The sequence below is a fragment of the Thunnus thynnus genome, chromosome 19 (genome assembly GCF_963924715.1).
Source record: "Thunnus thynnus chromosome 19, fThuThy2.1, whole genome shotgun sequence".
NCBI lineage: Eukaryota > Metazoa > Chordata > Actinopteri > Scombriformes > Scombridae > Thunnus > Thunnus thynnus.
This window is the reverse complement of record NC_089535.1, coordinates 25,755,163-25,776,943: the sequence shown is the minus strand read 5'-3', so window position 1 is coordinate 25,776,943 and position 21,781 is coordinate 25,755,163. Positions and strand designations below refer to the sequence as shown.

Genomic DNA, 21,781 nt, shown 5'->3' with positions numbered 1-21,781 from the left:
AGTGTTGATTTTTATGACCATCTCATGTGCCCAGTAGTGTTTGAAGAGAGACATTTTTCCTGTTTTTCTCTCCTGTTCTCATGTAGAAACTATATGAATGTAATACTCAGTCAATAGATATGAGTCACATACTCACTTATATACTCAATTGACTAAAAGGGGCAATAAACAAATATAAACAATAATAAATTCAAATCATACCAGTCAGTTAATCACTTTCACAATACAAACAGCAAAGCAGGCTGAAATTTAAAACCAAGAGACATTAATAAACATTTAATAATTAAAGCAATTTATGTAATTACAGGATTGATAATTAATACCACAAAATGCCACAGCCAGAAGTAATACATGAGCCACGTCAAGTTAATTGTATTATATAACAAAAAAATCACAGTAATGTCTCAGAGAGTTTTATAATCTAAACCACATTTGCTTTTTTTTTTTTTTAATTTTATTTTTTGCACAATGCCATCATAGAAAATAAAACACACAGTTGCACTGGGTGACACGTTCCTTCATTACCATGAACACAGACACTGTAATTTACTTTGATTGAATCCCACACACACCATCCTGCTGCTGTGAATACTCACTGGAGCGCCAAATATGTATTAATCCACCGCTGAAAATAAACAAAATACACTATTTACTGCTATTCGAAATTAGGCGTTTGTTTTTTTTTTCTTTTTACTTGTATGTTTATTTTGATTTGTTTTGAGACGAAGAAAATTATAGAATAATGCCAGTGTCATTTTTTAAAATCTATTTTCATGGTTTTATTATCATATTTTCATTATTTATATCTCTTGTGTGTATTAGTCTCAAGTTGTTTTAATGATTACATGAAGTGCTGTCTTGTTATCAGCTGGTCAGTCATCTGTAAAGCACCTCAGACCCTCGATTCAGAAAAAGTAAATGACAAAAGTAGAACTAAATGGTCAAATTGGCACAAGCTTTTATTGAAGGGAAGGGGAAACTGCCAAAAAGCATAAAGAACCTCAGCGAAGCCTGAACCCACTAGATCAGGCCTGAAAGAGGTCCAGACTATATTTGGTTTTAGGAGTTATCATTTTGGTTACAGTTGTGTTTTATTACCTGCAGACAGAAGCAGAACAGCTGTTCCATCTTTTTCTCTCTCTGTTTTCCAGGTGGGCTCTCATAGAGAAGACGGTGGCGGCGTGGGTGGTTTGCGTGGCGGACACTCGATGGCGGGCCAGGTGCCGGTGCCTCAGCTGCCCGTTCAGTCGGCCACCTCGCCGGACCTCAGCCAGCCCGACCCGTACCGCGGTAAGTCTCGCCACGCTCTCAAACATCAGTAAACTAAACTAACTAAACAAACAACATCACACAAACTGTGATGAGCTTCCACGCGTCAACAGTTAGGGGTTTGTGGGATGTTCCCCTACTAATACTGCTAGTCACATATTCAAATGTATGCACACAACAAGAAAAAAATTACATAAGTGACTTTACTTTGTACCAGATTTTATATTTAGTGAACAACAACCAGAGAGAGAAACAAACAAAAAGAGTCAGTGATGGACAAACTGCTGGCATCTGTTGTTTTTGTTCATGAGTGCGTGTGTTTCCATGTAGGCACAGGCGTCCCGCTGCTATCCCATCATGCACTTGTTTACACGCACACACAGAAAATGAACATTTCCAACCCTACATAAAAGTAGTAATGATAATAATGATGAAAGTAAAATAAAGGCAAAAGTATAAGAACAGGATATAGAAAGTGAGACGGTGAATATATATATATATATACGAGAAAATGAGAGGAAGAGGGACATAAATCAAAGAGGAGGGGGGGTAAGGTAAAAGGAGGATGATAATGGTGACAAAAATGAAGAGAGAAAGGGAAAAGCTGCTTGAAATAAGAAGAAAAATAAGAGATGACTGAAGACAGTTATGAAAAATTAGGAAGCTGAGGAGGGAGGAGAAATAAGAATGAACTAGAGGGGAAAAAAACAAAAAGATAGGAAGGAAATACAATAATGAAGAAGTCGAGAGAGAAAAAAAATGTAAATGGAAGAAATGAAGAGGATGAAAGGGACGAAGGAGTCACAAATGAGAAGCAGAAGAAACAGTGAAAGAAACTATAAAGCACGCACATCTCAGCTGGCGAGCTGAGTTCACCGCCCAAGCCGTAAAAAACCTAAAAAAAACATACAGTATGTGTGATATGAATATGGAGGAGGAAAGTGTATATGAGCGCACTGTGAAGCAAATTAGCCCTGAGCTCTTTTTTAAAGGCTGAAAATGAGTCTGCTGGCAGCAAAGTTCAGCCAGCGGCGACCACACACACACACACACACACACACACACACACAGACACAGTTCAGGGTAGAGTAGTAGTGTAGGGGCTGTAAATAAATGGTATTAAAATGTATTTGGCAGCAAAGATGAATACCATGGCAGAGCTGTGGTTTCTTCTCCTCTCTCTCAGTTTTGAAACTATTATGAACAGTGAGCATTTATACTGTATTTATAGTATGTTAACTTTAAACTGATATTACATTTATATTATTTATAATCTCTCCGACAGGTTTTATTGCTCGAGAGGAGATTTGGTGATTTTTATATTACAGTACACAGACTGAATTTCTATTGCAGACATAAGTTAAAGGGTCAGTTCACCCAAATGTACCATGCACTGAAGGTTGAAAACTGAACATAAATCATGAGATGTGAATGTGGTTTCTTGGATACTGGGCTGAATTATCATAGTATATGTTCTTGATAGTATACAATATTTCATTGTATTTACAGTAATGTCAAGCAAACTGTGACTTTGGAATTCCATTTAAACTTAACAAAGAGGAAGAAAAAAGTTTATCCTAAAGATTGAATAGTTTTGTGTTTTCTGAAATGCGGAGCTGTTTCACATCCACACAAAACACTGTTTTACAGATTTGAGCAACTCCTCCATTTCCATTAGACAATGCATTGTGGGACAGTAGTCCATCAATAGTACTCACAAAAACAAGCCTATTAGTTTACAGTATGTACTGACATCTTTCAGTTTATTGAATTTTGTAGAGGATATAGTCTACAAATGGGACACAGATATGAAGAAAGCCAGGAAGCAATGTTGAGGCGGTGTAGAAACTGAAGAAAGTGAGTAAGAAAAAGAGACAGTCGTGAGAAGAACTGGGAAAGCTGCATGAATTAAAACTGAGGCGTATCCCCAAATTTTGTGCTCAGTCTCCTCCAGTGTCAGTTTGTGTCTGTCTGGGTTCAATCGCACATTCAGAAGCACAAAGTCACTTTTCACAGTTTTAAGGCTATTTAAATTCAACTATTTATGCACTAACACACAGCGATTGTATGGCAAGAGACGCGCACACATAAACCAAACACAGGCGGTCACTCAAAGCTGCACACAAAATGCCTCCAGTCAGGCAGACGGAGATTCAAAATGGCCGACAGTTGGTTGTGTGTGTGTGTGTGTGTGTGTGTGTGTCTGGGAACAGAGCGGAGTGTTTTGTGTTGACTGAGAAGTTGGCAGCGTCCCAGTGACAGATCCATACAGACGTCAAATAAAGACTGCACTGTTCTACTGAGGAGAGAGACAGACAGAGGGTAGAGAGGCGTTTACGTTTGCATCACAACTCTCCCATGCCGCCATCTTGGAGGTCAACTAGAGAATTAGTATTTAGTAAGAACTGTTGACCTTCACATTGTTCTTAAACATTTAGCAGTATCTCATTACATAGTTACATGTCACATACATGTTTACTCTTGGAAGTGAAGCCTCAGTTTTCCTTAGCGCTGTCTGGACTCTTTTTTTGTTTTTTTTCATTTGCCATTGCTGTGTTTAAGATGTGATTATGTTTAGGGAACTAAGGCTACTTGGTTAAAGGGGAAGTCCAGAAATTTTACACATCAAAGTCTGTGTACAGGTCTTGGGAAGTACGACTGCATATATGAAAAAGTAGTATAAAGCCTTTTCTGACTCCAGGGGGCGCTGTGTGAAATCTGATAAATTGCCTCAAGTGATGTCACTTGAGTCAGTGTTAGTTGGAGCTACAAAATGAATAAAATCTGGGGGTGTGGAGTTAGAAAGAAGTGAGGTTGCCAGACTTCTATAGCCTGCTCCTCATCTCTACTTGAAACTAGCAGCTCCAGGCTACATTAGCCACAACTAGCATAACACACCTCAATCTTCAATCAAACTATCGGCAATTGAGTTGCACTGTGGGTAATGTAGGCACCAGGTTTTCATTCCCACTTTTGAGAACCTTTTCATGGAGGGCATCTTTCATCTTTTCTGCCCTTTTTTGGGTTTCAACCCAACAACCAGCACCCTTTCTGTAACAAATCCTCCTCTGTGGTCTCTAGGCCTCAACCTGCACATAAAGGGAAGCTAAATCCAATTGATATTTTATGTATTTGTACGCTAAGCTTTCAGAGCTTTCAACCACATCTCACAGAATTCACAACTCAGCGAATGGAGCAGGGTCAGGTGTCATAACATGACTTAGGTGTGCAACTTGATCATGTGATAACAAGTCATATGTTGTATTTATCAATATCCACCTTTTCACCCCTCCTCTCCTTTGCTCCCCTCCTGCTTCCCCATCCTCCTTGCAGCCCTGTCCGGAGGCCTTCAGGGCCAGAGCACCTCCTCCGTCAGCTCGGAGATCAAGTCTGAGGACGAAGGAGATGAGAACCTCCTGCAGGACACGAAGCCCCTGGACTCCAAGAAGGAGGACGTTGACAGCAAGGATCTCAAAGCTATTGATAGGTCAAGATCTAGGTAACCCCGCCCATCTCAGACGTTCGCTTCCATCAAACCCCTCAGCTGGGCTGGGACATGCGTTTTCCCAAAGCACCTCCATGCTCAGAGTCCTTCCTAGTTCCACTTGTCATTCATAAACATCTCTAGGAGACAGAGACTGTGCCACTTGATTGGTCGTCACTGGATTTTGTAAAAACTGCTAAAACCATGAGTAGTTCTTGGAGAGTAAGGACACAAGGAAGGACTTGAAGCTGTCAGTGTTTTGGGAACCAGCCTCTGGACTTTGATGAAGTGACCAAGTGTGACGAGAAGCAGCTAAATATATCAGTTAACAGATGAAATCTCCATGTCCACCAGACATCTCTCTTTTTAAACTCCTCAACATGGCTGCTGTACGTTTGTTTGAGCAAAGACAGTGCTGTTGAGAGAGAAGCCATGCAGCGCTGTAAAGACAAAGAGAGGTTCCTGGTGGATATGAAGCTCCTAGTTGGTACCATCAGTCTCTCCATGGTCTTGAGCCTGGTTTTAACTGTTTCTCACACAACAGAGTAGAGCCCACCTTCAATTTTCTCAAAGAAGTGCTGCCTCGCATTCAGGGCGTCAAAATACACACCAACAGAGATATTCCTGCTGTTGGCCAGAGACTACAAACCTGCAGTAAATTTAAACAATGGTTTGAAGCAATAGAACAATCAAAAGTGTCAACAAGTTTTGGTCACAATGTTGATTTGCCGTCCTGAATGCAGCCGAGCAGCCTTCACTCCTCCGACGATAAACAAACCGTTTATCATGTTTACTTTTCACCTGCATGTCGACTGAAATCAGAAACATTTGGATCCCAAACCCAGAGATTTGTACATGATGGTGGCGGTCATGATGATGATGATGTAATTGATTTTGATGATTTTGATGATGATGTCACAGGGTTTGGGGACGTGTTGGCAGCTGTAAATCAGTGTGCTTGTGGCCAATAGTTACTAATTGTTACCTAATGTACTTTATTTACTTTTCATTTTAATTGAGTGTCTCGATCAACTACTCCCTGTAAACTATTATTTATAAGGTGGCAAATAGTAAATGAGTGAATGAGATATTACCAACCAGTGCTAACTGAATGGTTAGCACTGTTGGGCTGAGAGCCCTTGATCAAGTTCATTTTTGACTAATTTAACCTATGATTCTGCCTAAAATCATGAATGAAGGCAAATAAATATTTTATAACTTGTTAACCTTGACAACTGTAGTAAAAAATGACACTGATTCACTTTCTGTTAGAGCAAGTTGCAAAACTCCCTTTAAACAGTGGGCAGTTGAATTTTGCTCTTCTAAGACGAGCCATTTTGAAACACTGTTTATGACCTATTTCTAATTATATTCTTTATTCTTGTAAATTCTGCACTTAAGATTTACATCAGTTTGTCTTAGCGTATATCCTATAGTGAAAAACCTGTAGTGAAGTGAACTCACAAATATCACAGCAGTTCCTGATTACTATGGCAGACTAGCACTTGAAATATCCAGAATTCAGCACAACATTATGTCCCCAAGCCCTGTTCCCTTTTATTTTGTCACTTTATTGATCATGTTGTAAAGGTCGTCTTGTTGTACAAACATACAACATCGACAGCAGGTTTGTATTAAAATGAGATTCTACACACAGAAATATAGAACTGAACTTTCATCTTCAAATCCTCCTCTCCTACCCTCATCCCTCGCTTCCTCCTCCCTTGCTCCTCTTCGTCCTCATCATTGGTCACCGTAGCAACAACGACGACGAGGACCTGTCTCCAGAGCAGAAAATGGAGAGAGAGAGGGAACGGAGGATGGCCAACAATGCGCGGGAGCGCCTGCGCGTCCGTGACATCAATGAGGCGTTCAAGGAGCTGGGCAGGATGGTCCAGCTGCACCTGAAGAGCGACAAACCTCAGACCAAGTTACTGATCCTGCACCAGGCCGTGGCCGTCATCCTCAGTCTGGAGCAACAAGTCCGAGGTCAGTATCCAATACAGTAGCATGACCTTTGACCTCAATAACTAACAATATAAACCACAGATACTGCACCAGATTGAATGCACCATCTCTAATAATGCATGCTGTGAAGCAAAGGTTTATTCAAACTTGCAAAACTTTATGTTACATTCGAGTGGAGATTCTAAAGTTCCCAAAGATGCCAAAAATGTCAAGCTGAATTATGGGGAAGAGTGTTTAAAATGATGCACAAGCTGCTTAAGGGGAAAGTCAAGGTGAAATTCAGTGTTCCTGAAGCTCCAGGAGAGGGCAGCAGTGCCACCTGTTGATTGTGTTCAACCAGGCTGAAGTTTTTGGCTTTTTGGCTTCAGTCTCACTGCTGACTTATTGATCCAACATAAAGAAATACCTCTCTGAAAAAAGAGGATAAGAAGACTCAGTCAGGACACGTTTTGTGTCTCTAGAAATACTAATAGTTTCTCTCCATCTCTCTTTCTCCCTCCAGAGAGAAACCTGAACCCTAAAGCGGCCTGTCTGAAGCGCCGTGAGGAGGAGAAGGTCACTGCAACATCAGACGGAGCTCCCCTCTCACTGGCCGCCGCGCACCACGCCGCCGCCGCCATCATGGGCGACGGGTCAAACCCCATGGGACAAATGTAAAACGCAGCAACATCTCCTCCCCCCTGAATGGTCAGAAGATTTCACTTCACTAATCTGCTGTTGTACCTTTAACTCAAACCAAAGAGGCGTAATTCAGAAGCCAGTCCAGAAATGTTAAGAAATAATTTTATAAATCTTATCATTTGTCACAAAATTTAAAATCTACAGCAAACAAAACATGCCTCCCATGAAAGTAAGTTGAGCTTACTACTTGAGATATATTTAATTTAAATGTTTTGACATTTTGGCTTTCACTGAATCAATTGGAAAAGGACATTCCAAGTTATCTTTTGTCCATCAGTTGTTACAACATCCACATGTATTAATATGTTGTCCGTGTACTTTTGAACCATTAGTTTACTGCAGAATAGAATCATAGTGGCTGAAATGACAATACGACTAGAAAGATACCCCTTTATATCACAAAACCAAAACCTAACTTGATCAACAGCTGTTTAATGGGGATAGCTGCACTAAACTGGCCAGGATTATAGGCCAGATATTATGAAAACAGTACTACCTGTTTGGTGTCCAACCTTCAAAAAAAAAGTGCAAAAGCTTAAAAGTTACAAATACATTTAAACCAATATGAAAGTTTGTAACTAAAGACCCTTTCACACATGCACTGCAAACCTGAAATTTTCCGGACATTATCCGGAGGAGCTGTATATGTGAACGCAAATGTCCAAATCAGTTGGACTAGACATTAAATGGACTTTACTCTGCCAGCTCCCTCGTACCAAGTCTGTGTAATGTCCAATTGAGCCCATGTGTGAATACAACAGTGAATTCTCTGGAGAATTCACAGCGAGCAAGTGGATTACAACTGCTCGCTGCCATAAATGCAACAAAATCCAGCAGTAAGGGAGCAATAATACGCGCAATTTATCAAACAACTATTGAACAAGCAGAACATAAACTTATATACAACTTCTTTGACTTCCAACAGTCAACTCCCCTTTTATCCCCAGCTGCTATTTTACACATGCGACTGCCGCTGGATAAACACAGCAGCTAAGCTGCATTGTTTTGACTGGGCCTGAATACTCAGCTGTGAAGCTAGCGCTAATTGGAGAGACTGACACGTCACTGATGCGTCTGACACAGACAGTTTCCTGCTGTGTGCTACATGTGTAAAAGGGTAACCCCAGAAAATGTCCAGGCCTGATCCTCCAGACATTGTCCGGAGTTCATATGTGAAAACGGATTTTGTTAGTATCATTGGACTGTATCCAGAAAAGAGAGCACTGCTTCCAGTGAAATGCCCCTTTTTAAAAAAACAGATATGTCCATAATTAAGTATTGCTTTCAAAAAGTGAGAGCTCAGATGCGATCTCATCATTATTATGAAAAAGTTTGTAACATTTGGAATTTTATTTGGAAATGCTCCACCTACAAAAAATATATAATCTGTATGATTACAGATTTATGATCCATTACATGAGGGCAATAGGTGATTTTTCACATTAATATTCATCTTTGGTGATACATAGAAGAAGGGGACACCCTTTGGTTACTGTACTGCTCATTTACTTACTACATACTTCATACTCTACTCTCTACTACTACATCATGGCATCATGATGTAAATCAATAAACAATCCAGTTGTATTGTCATGTCTGCCACTGTGGTACTAATGCAGGAAAAAAGTTTAAATTTACACAGACAACATGTAGCCCAAAATTTAATTTAGGCAAAATTTCTCCCCCTTAGTTGAATGAACTTGTGTCAGTTCCTGACAGCCAAAGTCTGGCAGAGAACGTGAATTAGTTTCTGTCTGGTCTGGGTACATTTTAACAACAGATTGGCAGTAAGTGTGATTTTAATGTGTGATTGCGTGTTGTGTCACTTGTTTTTATTAAATATGTGTTGTTTTTGTTCTTGTCTGTACAACTTTTTTCTCTTAAACAGCCAAATTGTATTTGTGTTGCATGTGAATCAAGGAGCAGGTTAAATGTCTCATTGAGCTTATTTTCTGATGTTCTGTCATGGTAACAAAAGTTGTTAGCGATTAGAAGCAGGAGTGACCTGAGACAAAAAATGTTTTCAGGGCTATATTATAGTCAAAGAAAATGGAAGAACTTGAAATCCTCCTTGGTGGTGCATTCACCAAACTGACACATCATCTGCTGAAAAACATTCATGAGCTACGTACATACAGGTGACAAATGAAAGTAAAACCCAACATAAAGTATCTCAGTAAGGTGTTGTTCCACCGTGAACTGTCAGAACTGCTTCACTGCTCATTGTTATCGATCCTCCAAGTCTCTGGGACTCTACTGGAGGGATGAACAGTGTACTTCCAAAAAATATTCCTTCATTTGATGTTTTGATGATGGTGGTAGTACACAGTGTAGGTGTTCAGCTGGGTTGAGATCTGGTGACTGTGAAGGCCATAGCATGATTTGTGTACTATTTCAACCATTAATTGAGCCTTGTGACCTATTTGGCACCTAATCTCAGTAAAGCGCTGCAATGTGAGAACAGTCGTTAGTGCAAACAGCAATAAAATCAGAAATGGACTGGACAGTGAGTGACAATAGAGATCATACCGTGTCTAGGCTACGTGATGACACAGTAAATGGACCAGGGGTTGCCTCCTTCCCTGCTCAGAGATTTGCACAGATGTGGGTAAAAGAGGGGTGACAGACCACGGATGACCTCTTCACAGGAAAGCATAAAAAGAGGACAGAAGTCTGTCATCAAAGCAGACTGTTTTCTTAGTCTGACAAATAGGCATGTACTGTACCTTATTTATTTTTATGATGACATCACGTTGTGCTATTGCATGTTGTGATTATTTTCTATTCAATATTGAAGTTTGCTGCACACTGCGCATAGAGCTGAATAATAGTGACTTGCAAGAATGACATGAAGTGTATTGTCACGTCTGGCCGAGTATCTGCAGTACTGAAAGGAGCATTGGGGGATTTAAATCTGGCAAATCTGTTAAATTAGCATTTAAGCTTTTTGTTGTATATGACTACATCTCCTGTGTATTCAAGTGAAGAGAGGTCAAGGCATGAACTTGACATCACATCGCTGAGAGTGAAAATATCACCCTACTTGATGAATTAAATTTTTAAAAAATGGATTAAAATATTCCTGCAAATGCAGTGGTCAAGTTCAAGTTCCATAATAGTTTTATTAAAGTTCATAGTGAATTTCAGTGAATTTGGTTGTTCTGTTGCAGATCAACAAGAACTACTGTCAAGGACTTTCAAACTAAATTTGGAAAGTTCTTGGACATACCAACAAGAGGAGTTTTGAGAAAATTCTTTCTAACACTAATCGGTCTCCAGAGGAAGGTATCTCAAGAACTTACCCGCTAGAATGTCAATTGCCAGAATGAAATTTGGTGTAGATATTTATGGTCACCAGAGGATAAATCCTAATGAGTTGGCTGACCCTCAGACATTTCCTGCTGCAACCATCAGGCCAAAATGTATAGTTGTGCAAAACAAATATTAAAATCAAGGCTAACACATTTTGCCTTGGTTAACATGAATTTTACTAAGCACATTAATGTAGAGGTCTTCACACGGTTCCTTCTAACCGAGACCCGACCCACGACCCAAATCAGTCCAGGACCATATTAGATTTTGTCTAATCAGGTCAGGTAGGATCCTGTTGTATTGCTGCAAGTTTAAAACCTGACTAGATCCAAGCAGACTCTGTCAGTTCTGATGACGTGGTGTGTCAAAATCATCAATGCTCACACGGCAGATATCAAAGCTACTATAAGTCTTCGAATCTTATTAAAGGAGCAATGATTTCCAAAATGACCATCAGTACACTTAGTAGACAGCCTGAAATTAGTGATTGAGACCATAATGACTCATTGACAAAATGATTGAGAATTTCTAGAGAAGTTGAGGCTTTTTGACTGGGGTTCAGTTGGAGCATCAAGCAGCCATCAGTGGCACTGCACTACTTCCACATTGGCTTCAACCTCAGGCTGTGGTAGTTGCTGCTTGGCAGTGCAGCACAGATACTTTTTGGCAGCCTTTTCAAATATATAATTGTTTGTATGTATGTGTGTGGAGAATTTCTCTCCTTATGCCTTCTTTCTTTGTTTTATTCTTTGTCTTTCCAGGTCCAAGGTGCCAGAGTTCATCAAGATGATGAGTGACCACTTCCTCTGACGACGTTTCCATGACAACCCAACAATCGATCAGTCCCGTTGTTGCATCAGCCTGACCAATCAGATTCTCTGGAACTTCGGCCTGACCAATTAGATCAGCCTCTCTCTCTTTCCTCTCGTCTGTCGTCTTTGATCCTCCTCTTCGCCTTTGTCTACTTCTTCTGTCGAGAACATGAACTGCAGAGTCACATTAGTCGCTTTCGTCACTTTGCATCTCCAGCTGAAGTGAACTGGATGCTACTTTGTGGAGACGTTAAATGGCCGCTGTAACATGGCTGCTACGAAGTGGCAGTTTGTGGGAGCTTTTGACACAAAGTGACAGCAATGGACAAAAATGTTTGGAATCACGTCATTCAAGAAATTCTTCTTCTTGTACTTGTTTTATCAGCATTCCCAGTTTTAAAGAACAAAGGGGTTCTATATATAAATATATATATAGAACTATATATATATAAATATATATATGAGAAAAGGAAAAAATGACAAAAAAACTTGTTAAAAAAGCGCAACTGGACACAGGCAGTGAGGAGGGTAGGGGATGGGGAGGGTTGTTCAGAACGAAACAAAACATATCACAAAGTGTTAAAAGAGATTTTTTTCTAAAAAAAAAAAAAAAAAGCAACATTGCGCAGCTGTCTTTCAACACAGCTTCAGCGCATCTCTGACTGAATGGCAATCTAACGCCACACTGTGGATGAAGCTGTGCCTGATCTCCTCTTGGATGCAAACCAGTCAGATAGATACACACGGATACGCAAAGCAAACAAAACAAAAAAGAACAGGACAATGCCAGGAAGTATCACAGATGCAGGCTACACACTCATACATCCCCTTACAAACCACGCATTTCAGATTAAAGTATAAATTAAAATGAATAAAGATTAAGAAGCAAATCTATTGCAACCCTTCTGCTTTTCAGAGGTGCTTGAATTGCTGAGTGATTGGAACAAAAAAAATCTGCTTTTTGACTATCATAGATGCCTAGAAAGAGCTGGAGCTTAACAAGAAAAACAGGAGTAACACGTTCTTCCCCTTCTAATGCATTCCCTCCTAGACTGCAAACATTTCAATTGTCAGTGTAAAACAATTGGAATATTTATGTTTATGTATATTCACTAGTGTTTCATGATGATAGCCACGTTGACTCTGTAAACAGACTGCAAAATTGTGCAAAATGATAACTTTGTAGTGCAAATACAAAAACCCTGGACAGTTGTACCCAAATGGCCCGTGTGTATCTACTGAGAGGAAGAGAATACCTAGAGAATCAATCATTGAATCAATTAATCAATCAATCAGTGAGTGGCTCCAGAGGGACTGGGGTATTTAAATTATTGAAGGCGGAGGAATTACAGAAGGAAGAATCATGCAGTAATGAAAAAGTGTACTTCTAAATGCGGCAGGAAGGAAAGACTTTTCTTGATATCTTCATTTGAGACTGCTGCTGTGGTCTCATAGTGCAAATGCAAAAACTGAAGACAGAAAGAAAGCACTCTGGCAAACATCCCCAATCAGAGTCTTTTGCTGGACATTCAACAGCATGGACAGAGCTGGCAAAGTTTGAAACTGGTGTCCAGACATTATTAAATCAAAGGGTTACTGGGCAGATGCTTGAGAGGATGGGCAGATGATAGAAAAAATAGGTAGATGGATGGCTGGATGAGAGTGAAGAGGGCTGGACTGAGCACTGAAGTGAATTCTATTCCACGTTTAGCACATTCCCTGAATCGCGATCGCTCCACTTGGAATCGAGTGCTCTCGATGTCCTGAGGTGGGGGATTCATGGCAGGATTGAAGTGGACCAACCTCCTGAGGAGTTAGAGATAGACAAACTGATAATCCAGAGCTCTAAATGGACAAAGAGAGAGTTTGCTCCGGTAGTGATGATGACGCTGCAGGGGAAAGCAAGGGAACAATCATCAGGGTGAAGGGTATATACTTTTCCTCTGGGGGCCAAGCAGCAGTAGTCAAAGCATTCCTGCGTTGGGTTCATTAGATTCCTTCATTTCCCAGTTTAGTGTCTGGCCGACCATAACCCTAAACTTCTAACCACAGCCTCAGACCTCTCCCCTGCCCCGAGTACCAAACTTTGTGGGGCTTTCTGATTGACATTTGCTGTCTGGAGGACTCCATGTCATTGTTGAGGTGTCTTGTTGTTGGGACTGTCAATAAAGTCTCATTTATCTGCTTCAAATTTCATTAGCCTTGCAATCCTTTGCCTGACGGTGTTGCAGTGATGTCTGGATAAAATTTCAAGAACCTACTTGTGCATTGCCTGGAACTTTGCAACAGCATTGTAATTCCTGTTAGAGTCAGGCCAATTGTAGCTGAGTGAAGGCACAATTGGCAGCACGTAGTTGCTTTGAGACAGTGTTAGCCCCCAGAATAGCACTGATGTATTCTCATGAGTCATGAATCTGGTGTGAATGCAGCAATCAGACATGCCTGATGTAGTCTGCTGATAGGTCTTGTCATTTTGATTACCTTGGTTTGGTCAATATACATATAAATTCTGAATATTTGTAAAAAAAAATAATAGGCATATTTTAATCAATTGAAGCCAGATCCTTAGTCAAGATCCAAGAAAGGTTCAAGAGGCTAGAAGCCCAGCCAATAATATATCATTTTAACATTTCAACGTGTTGCCTTTTGTACTTAGAATTACCCAGGTTTCTTGGGTAGAAGGTCTGTAATCGTCAACATTGACTCTGGAGCGATACAAGGTATGGGAAAGAAAGTGGCAGGATTGGATTAGGTGGGCTTTGCAGTGGCAAGAGTCACAGCCTTGACCTGGTGGGAAGGGGACTAAATAAAATCCGGATAGGTCAGGAAGAAACCTTTAATGTTTATTGCATTGCTATTCAATAAATGTCTGCTCTCTGACAACAGACAAGGCTGGAATATCTGAGAGAACGTCCATTGTTTTCGATGTCAATCTGAAAGCCCCCTGCTCTTGCCCCAGTTTTAACCCTCCTCAATCCAGACCCTAAATTTAATCCCCAGTCCCAGTGCTGTCTTCTCTGCTTACCCTAGCCTTATGAGCCCTAAGCTAGAGCCCTAGCCCCCCTCCCAAGCTTCTTGTCCCACCTAAGCGGTCCCACAGATGCAATTTGAACATTCACACTTCTACCAATGTGCCTTTTTAGAGTTCATATCATTCGAGTTGCCAGAGGAGGACATTTACCTGGTCTTTTAATAGGATGCAAGCTTAGGGAAACCTGTTCTTAGTCGTTAGGTTCTATGCAGTCAGGTTTTTTACCAGACCTGGGAATTTAAAAAAAGCTAAAAAGGAAAAAAAAGTATTTTTTGGATAAAAAACTAAACTGTATTTAATGTACTGTATGCTTATATGTAAGTAGACAGCGTGTTCTGGCTTCAAGCCAATGGGACAGACGCTTGATTTAGCAAGACAAGCCCCCGTCCCAGTATCCCCCGCCCCCTAAAGTCCTACATTACCCTGAACCCCACTTCCCTGTACCAAGCCCCAGCCCTGTTCCCATGGTGAACAACGCGTCTCTTCTTGTATTATAGCTTATCAGCTTTTTATCAATATTTGATCGGCTTGTCCGTAAGCCAATGTAGTCTTCAGTACAAAGTGTGTGGTTGTATGTTGTAAAACAGATTTTCTTTTTTTTTTCTCTCTCTCTCTCTTTTTTAAGAAAAATCATTTCTCTTATTACTTTTTATTTGTCTGTTCTGGTTTACATGTCTATTACAGAAAATGTAAAAAAACAAAACAAAAAGAAAAAGAAAAAAACATCACAATTCGCTATCCGTCAGCATTGTTCTCTGTCAGTGGTCATTTTGACGCGGTTAAAATCCTACCCAATCAACAGGAAGGCACGGAAACTGGAAAAGAATCTATTTGAATAAATCAATCTATATATAAATGTACAAAAAAGTATATACGATATATGAGGAGGGTGCCGCTTTTTGTTATTTTTTTATTTTCTGTTGCAAAGGAGTGTTTTCTTGGGGAGGAATTATTTTCTCAAAGACTGAACTGGCAAAAGTTGGCGAGGCCCCTCAGTGTTATAAATTTTCAACTGACTTTGTTGTGTCCTCTGTTGTTGCCATGACAACACCCTCTGACTAGTACGGCACCCTGCGCAGGACAAAATGGGACCGGAGTTCCAACAGCTCCATTCACTGCTATCTATCCAAGGCAACGACACACAGACGTTTGTAAATTGTATGCAACAAAATGGCAAACTTAACCATTATTTTGAAATTGTGTATGTAAAAGTTATATTTTTACATGTAGACTGTTGTTATTTTGTGTTTTAGAAATATGTTGTATCGGTTTTTTTGTTAAAAGATGAAAAAGTAAAATTCAGTGTGTGTTGAAAAAATGTGTCACATTGAAAATGTAGTGAGGTCAAAAGTTCAGAAATCTTTTTTTTTTTTCAACATTATGTTTATATCTGTGGGGAACATTTTGAGGGTTCTCGGGAGGAATCAAATCATAAAAGATATATGATATTTGTTTAATTCTCCATGCCTCATGACATTACCATTTTTAATTGTATTTTTTGCAGAGAAATGTGTAAATAGTCATAAAACATTTTCTGTGGGGTTTCTGTGGGGTGAGGACTTGCCAGTGAGAGGCGATGATGATGATGAATTTGTTTTGATTTCTAGTGAGGTTATATTCGTCCGGTTACAGTAGCCAGGTGCCAACTTTTAGTTTTGGTCAGTGGTGCTCAGTACTGTATGTGGTTTCGGTTGCCGAACATCTGAAGTGTGACTCAAATTATTGTCTTTGCTTGCACCAAGAATCACTCCTGTCAGAGCTGGCCCAAGACATTTTTTGGGCCATGTGAAGTAAAATGCGGATTGTAAATCGTCCAAATACAAAAATTCATAAGAAATCTGTTTAAAAACTTTAAAATATACTACCTGGTTTTATAGGTATCCCCAAAATGTATTTTGATAATCCCAAAATTTTGTTAGAACAAAAATATGGTTAGAACAAAAAAAATCCAATAACATGTCTTTTATAACAGAATCTGTCAAAGCAACTTTTCAGAAGTTGTGTTATAGGGTGATATAACAAAAATGATGAGGTTATGACCGTTTAATTACATAAATTATGACAAAAACTGAGACTTCACATATTCAAAGCGCTTTGGCAACCCCTGGTGGCTCTGGGCCAGCTCTGACTCCTCTACATTTATTTCTTCGAGATGGGTTGTAAATGTGAATTAACTGAAAGACCCTCAGCACCTGATTCAAGATTAAAATATGAAAAATTTGTAAAACATTGGAGTGTTGCTAATATAAATCAGCAGGTCGTCAGCAAACAATCTTATCAGCTATTCCCCAAAAAGATATCAGATCATGTGCAAGACAGTTTCAGTCATTTGTTTTTAGTGTTTGCCATAAAAATTGAGCTTTTTGTCAAAAGGAAAAGCTGCTTTGAATCGGACCTAGGTTAAACACTAGGCTTGAATCTGTCAGTGTAAGTGCTAAATGTATTTTTTAAGTAATGTTATTTTTGCGATGCTTCATTTCATATTTTCTCTTTGTTGTATAATCAAGTCATCTCCCGAATTACAGTATCTTCATTTTTATGTTACCCCTGATGTTTCTATTAGCCAAAATGTTAACTTTTTTCTTTTCCCTCCTTGTTGTACATACACACCTCATTTCTCTTTTTCAGTGACTGTGCCATGAGCTTTGTAATCTGTTACTCTGTACCAGTTTTACTGCAATAATGAGTTGAATTCAAAATTGCCACTCTTGTCCTTTGTTTTCCCAGCAGTGTTAGAAACAGAAAGTTTTTTCCTCATGATACAGCAGCTAACATTTAATTGAACAAATACACCCGGGTTTACACTCCAGAGAGCACTAACCAACATCAGTAGCACAACAAATCTGAAATTTGGTACATTTATACTAAGTATACTCATATTAATTTGTATTTTTTCCATACAAAAGAATACAGAAAAAAAACATTTTAAACATTTTATACAAATGACCAGTATAGATGTTAATATGGCACTTCTTTTGCAGAAAAGCACTATAGTCCCTGCAAAAGAAAATGGCAAAATTAGCAATCAGAGGAGCCTGTTTTCATGTGATTATATCAGAAAGTTTAATTCATACAAATGTCCACTGCCATGAAAAAACATACCTTAAAACTGCAGCCAATTTTTTCAATCTTTTCGTCCTGAGTATTTCACTTATGACATTGTTATTTTATCAGTTTCATATTCATAAATCAGTAGAAATGTTTTATACTGAAGTATAGTTCTTACCTTTTGAAAACTCAGACTCAAAATAATTAATTTAGTCTTGAGGGCTACAGTTTCTTAACCACACTAGTATTTTAGTTTTTCTTAAATTGTGCTGACAAAGACATATAGAGTAAGTTCAGTTCAGTTCATAAATTGAGATTCACACAATATGAAATTCCATAATGGCCTCTGAACGAATGACTATATAAAAAAATAATATAGAGCTTTTTTGGGACAATGTTTTTTTTCTATTATGGTTCTACTGCAATTTCTACATCTGGCTTTTGGATTGTGTTAATTGGTAATATTTTTGATGGACAGTGCCATTGTTTTTCAATCAGTTATTACGACAATACATTCTAAATTATTTCGTCACCAGGGGCAAACTGTTAGCCCAATACAAGAGAAAAAATACATCCTCCAACCATTCCAGAGCTGTCTAATTTATATGATAGATCTCGTTAGCTAAAAAGCTAGTCAGCAATCCATCAGTCAGCTGAGTGTCCTTGATAGTTGAGTTAGGACAGGGCTAATATCAACAAATAGCACAAATGTTAACCGCTTCTAAAGCCACAGTGTCTCATTTCTCCATTTCTATTTCTACATTTGTTCATTAAACAAGATACAGCATGTAAATCTGACAGCTTTGGAGCTGATGCTGATTTTCAGCAGCAGAAACAAAGCTCCCAATGTCTCAGAGGCAGATTTCTATACAGATACCACAGCTACCTAGGAAAATGTTTATTTGTGATTTGGATGAACTAACAATTTTTGAGGAGCTGAGGATGGATGGAAACTGTATGATTTCCTTGAAAAGTTCTGAATTAATTACATATAACTTTGTCCAGAGTTGCTTTATCATCCACGTTCTCCAGCAAGAATAAGAATAAAGCTTAATTTGGTCACTGAATCAGGTCCTTGGTCTAATCTACTACTTTGGACTCTCTAAACTACTTAACTAGGTGCCTCAAACTATAAATTTGTGCTTCTGAATTACAAAATAATGAGCTATTTCCAAATGAATATTAACACCTTCCATTGATTTGTCAACGTCCACTTTATGTTTGACAGAGATGTGAATATATTTCAGATTTTGACACAACATCATGTAATCCTTGACTTTCCTTGGAGAAGACGTATTACTACCCTCAACAAATAAGAAGAGATTTGGGAATATGATATAGTAAGCCTAAAAATCAAACTCATTGGCTCACATATTGTTTTTCCACACTAATTGAAGAAATATGTTAATTTACATAAGAGTTCCAATGTCTGTAAGTGGACTAACAACAACCTGTACAGCTGCATCCATCTCATCCACACTTGACATATGATTTTATAATTGGGGGGCCAAAATACTAAAAGTAAAAAAAGTGATTTTAATACATAAATTATTGATATTGGGGGGAAAAAATCCCCATCTCCACTGGGCTCTGTAGTTTCTAACAACAGTATGAACAACAAGCACTAATGTAAAGATGATTTTGACTCATCTCTATTTAGTCATTGCAGTTCGCTGTAAGTATTAGTTATTTTAAAGACATGCTTCATTTTTCAGTGTTATAATGATCATGTAATGGTGAAAATACATGAACTGTGGCCTTTTTCGTTCTGTCTTCGTTCTTCTCGTTCCTTTTGATGCAATTCAGTGAAGAGGTGGAAAAGGAAAAAATACATAAAGCAGATTTATCCTGTTATCAGTGCCTGGGCTTTTTGTTAAAGCTTCCTTTCCTATAGTGCTCTTTTTCTATGGAGCAGACTTAGTGCACCCTGTAGAAGCTAAATTTAAACTAAATTAATAGAATATTACAATGAATTTGGCTTATTTTTTGCAAGGGCAATCATTTTATACCACACATACTGACAAAAATAAATGAAAGAACAAATAAAAGTCAGATTAATTACAAATATTCCAAATATGAAATATTCCACTTTGTAGATTTTTTGGAAATGTTCAAAAGTGAATATCTAAAAGAATTTGCTAGTTTATTTTGCTATGTTTAAATATGTTTTATTTAAATCATATGTTAATGAAGACAAGCCTGTGAGGTTTTCTGTGTAATGGATCATGGTTAGAGGCCACAGAGCGGGAAGATACAAAACATCCTTTTTTTTTTTTTTAAACATAACACAAACACAGCAGTTCGATTTTTATTTCCAGTGTGTGGCTGAGTGCCTCAAATCTTCAAATATTTCATTGTATTTTTCCGTGCAACGTTTTTCCTACACTTCCATTTCATAATTACTTCTGGTTAATGTTGCATTCTTTTACTTTGTTTTTTATTTTATATAATTATAAGTGTCTGGTTCTGGTTGTTGTTATTGTTGATGTTGCTCTTATTACACTTTTTTATTCCAGATCAGTGGAGATTTTGGGGAACAGCTTATTTTTTATTTCTGTGCTGAAGGTTTTATTCTTCCTCGTACCAGCCCAACAGTTGGCCATTCGTTGCCTGTTGGTTCTCATCTTGTAGTGATTCAATGAAGTTCATGTTCATGACCGTTCTGTAGCAATAAATGTGCCATTTTTATAATGCAGCGCTTTGAAAGCCTCTTTCTTTTTATTCTTCACAGTGCAAAGGGAAAATGGCATGTTGGTGGATGTTTGTTAAACTCTTCTATGTTGCTCAGATTAACAAAAACTAAAAAAAATGTATGTTCACAGATACAGTTACAGGAATAGTTCATCATTTTGGGAAATATGGTTATTTGCTTTCTTTTCACAAAATCAGTCCCCCACTGGAAGTGTAACTGAACAGTGAATGCTAATAATCTGGTCCCTGTCGACCTTGCAGCTTCACCCCATGCCTCCTGTTCCATCTCCATCTCCCAACTCAGTGGTGTTTTGGTTGTTGAATGCCAGATCACTGGCAAATAAAACATTTTTCTGCAATGATTTCATGGTATCAAAGCAGTTAGATATATTTATGCTTACTAAGACTTAAGTCCAGGTGACTGTGTCGCACTGAATGAAGCATGTCCTCCTGGTTTTAATCATTTTTTAGCAGCCTAGGGTTTCAGGTCATGGAGGTGGACTGGCTGTGATTCACAAAGAGAATTTTAAATATTCCCCTTACTCACTTGGAAACTTTTCCTCATTTGAATCACTTGGTTTTATGATAAATGGAAAGGCCCTACCACTTTGTGTTTTGATGCACAGACCCCCAAAATCGAACTCTGGTTTTATTCAGGAATTTTCTAATCTTTTAGCTTTATTATGCCTCAAGACAGAGTCTTGATTTTAGGTGATTTTAACATACATGTATGCTGTCCCACTGGTTCCACTTTTGCTATGGATTTTATAGACACTGTGCATTCTTTTAATCTTGCTCAGTCAGTTGAGGGTCCCACTCACTTAAAGGGACACACCCTGGACATTGTTCTGTCCTCTGGTTTTATTCTTGATAGCGTTGATCTCTGTGAGGCTAGCTCATGTGTGATGTTGATCTTCCATCTGTCGAACAGGTCCTTCTCTGTAATGAGATGCCTGCTCCTGTTGTGCTCCTCTCTTTTGTGGAATCCACCAGGGGTCTATTTTGGGTTCCCTCTTATTCACTATATACATGCTACCCCTGGGGCAAATCATGCATAGGCATGACATTTCCATTGCTACGCGGATGAGACCCAATTGTATGTCCCATACCAAGAAGATCATCCATAATTTTATTTTCTCTCAGTCAGATAACTGTAATTCAAAAACATTATTATGTATTATTTATTTAGTGACACTAAACTCAGCTAATCTGCTTTATCAGGACTGAGTGGATGTGGTTTGTCCAGTTTTGATTGACAGCGCTGCCACCATGTGTAAACACACCCACAGCTGTTGCGGTTTGAGTCAACTCCGATTGGTGCACAGAAGCACCAAACATCACTCAACAGAGTCCCACCCACCTCAAGCCAGTGAGAAGAACACCAATAAACACAGCAACACAGAAAACATTTGTGTTCCAGTAAGCCCACAACACTTACAGTAAGAAGATGATTGGAGAAATATGTTTTAGGACCTTTCACAGTCA

General features: G+C 38.8%; 1 protein-coding gene across 9 annotated transcripts in view; it reads left to right on the top strand.

The window, feature by feature from the left end:
• The window catches only part of LOC137170309 (transcription factor 4-like), a 238,616-nt gene extending 218,316 nt beyond the window's left edge, over positions 1 to 20,300 (top strand). For 4 of the 9 annotated variants that reach the window (XM_067573569.1, XM_067573567.1, XM_067573572.1 and 1 more), the window contains 5 exons: positions 1,152 to 1,290; positions 4,603 to 4,768; positions 6,513 to 6,742; positions 7,224 to 7,374; positions 11,476 to 20,300. In XM_067573569.1, the coding sequence (XP_067429670.1) occupies positions 1,152 to 1,290; positions 4,603 to 4,768; positions 6,513 to 6,742; positions 7,224 to 7,374; positions 11,476 to 11,524 (735 nt within the window). In that variant the 3' untranslated portion in view covers positions 11,525 to 20,300. Of the gene's footprint in view, positions 1 to 1,151; positions 1,291 to 4,602; positions 4,769 to 6,512; positions 6,743 to 7,223; positions 7,409 to 11,475 lie in introns of all 9 variants that reach the window. The other 5 variants (XM_067573568.1, XM_067573574.1, XM_067573575.1 and 2 more) reach the window with 3 other exon arrangements.
• Positions 20,301 to 21,781: the final 1,481 nt, after the last annotated feature.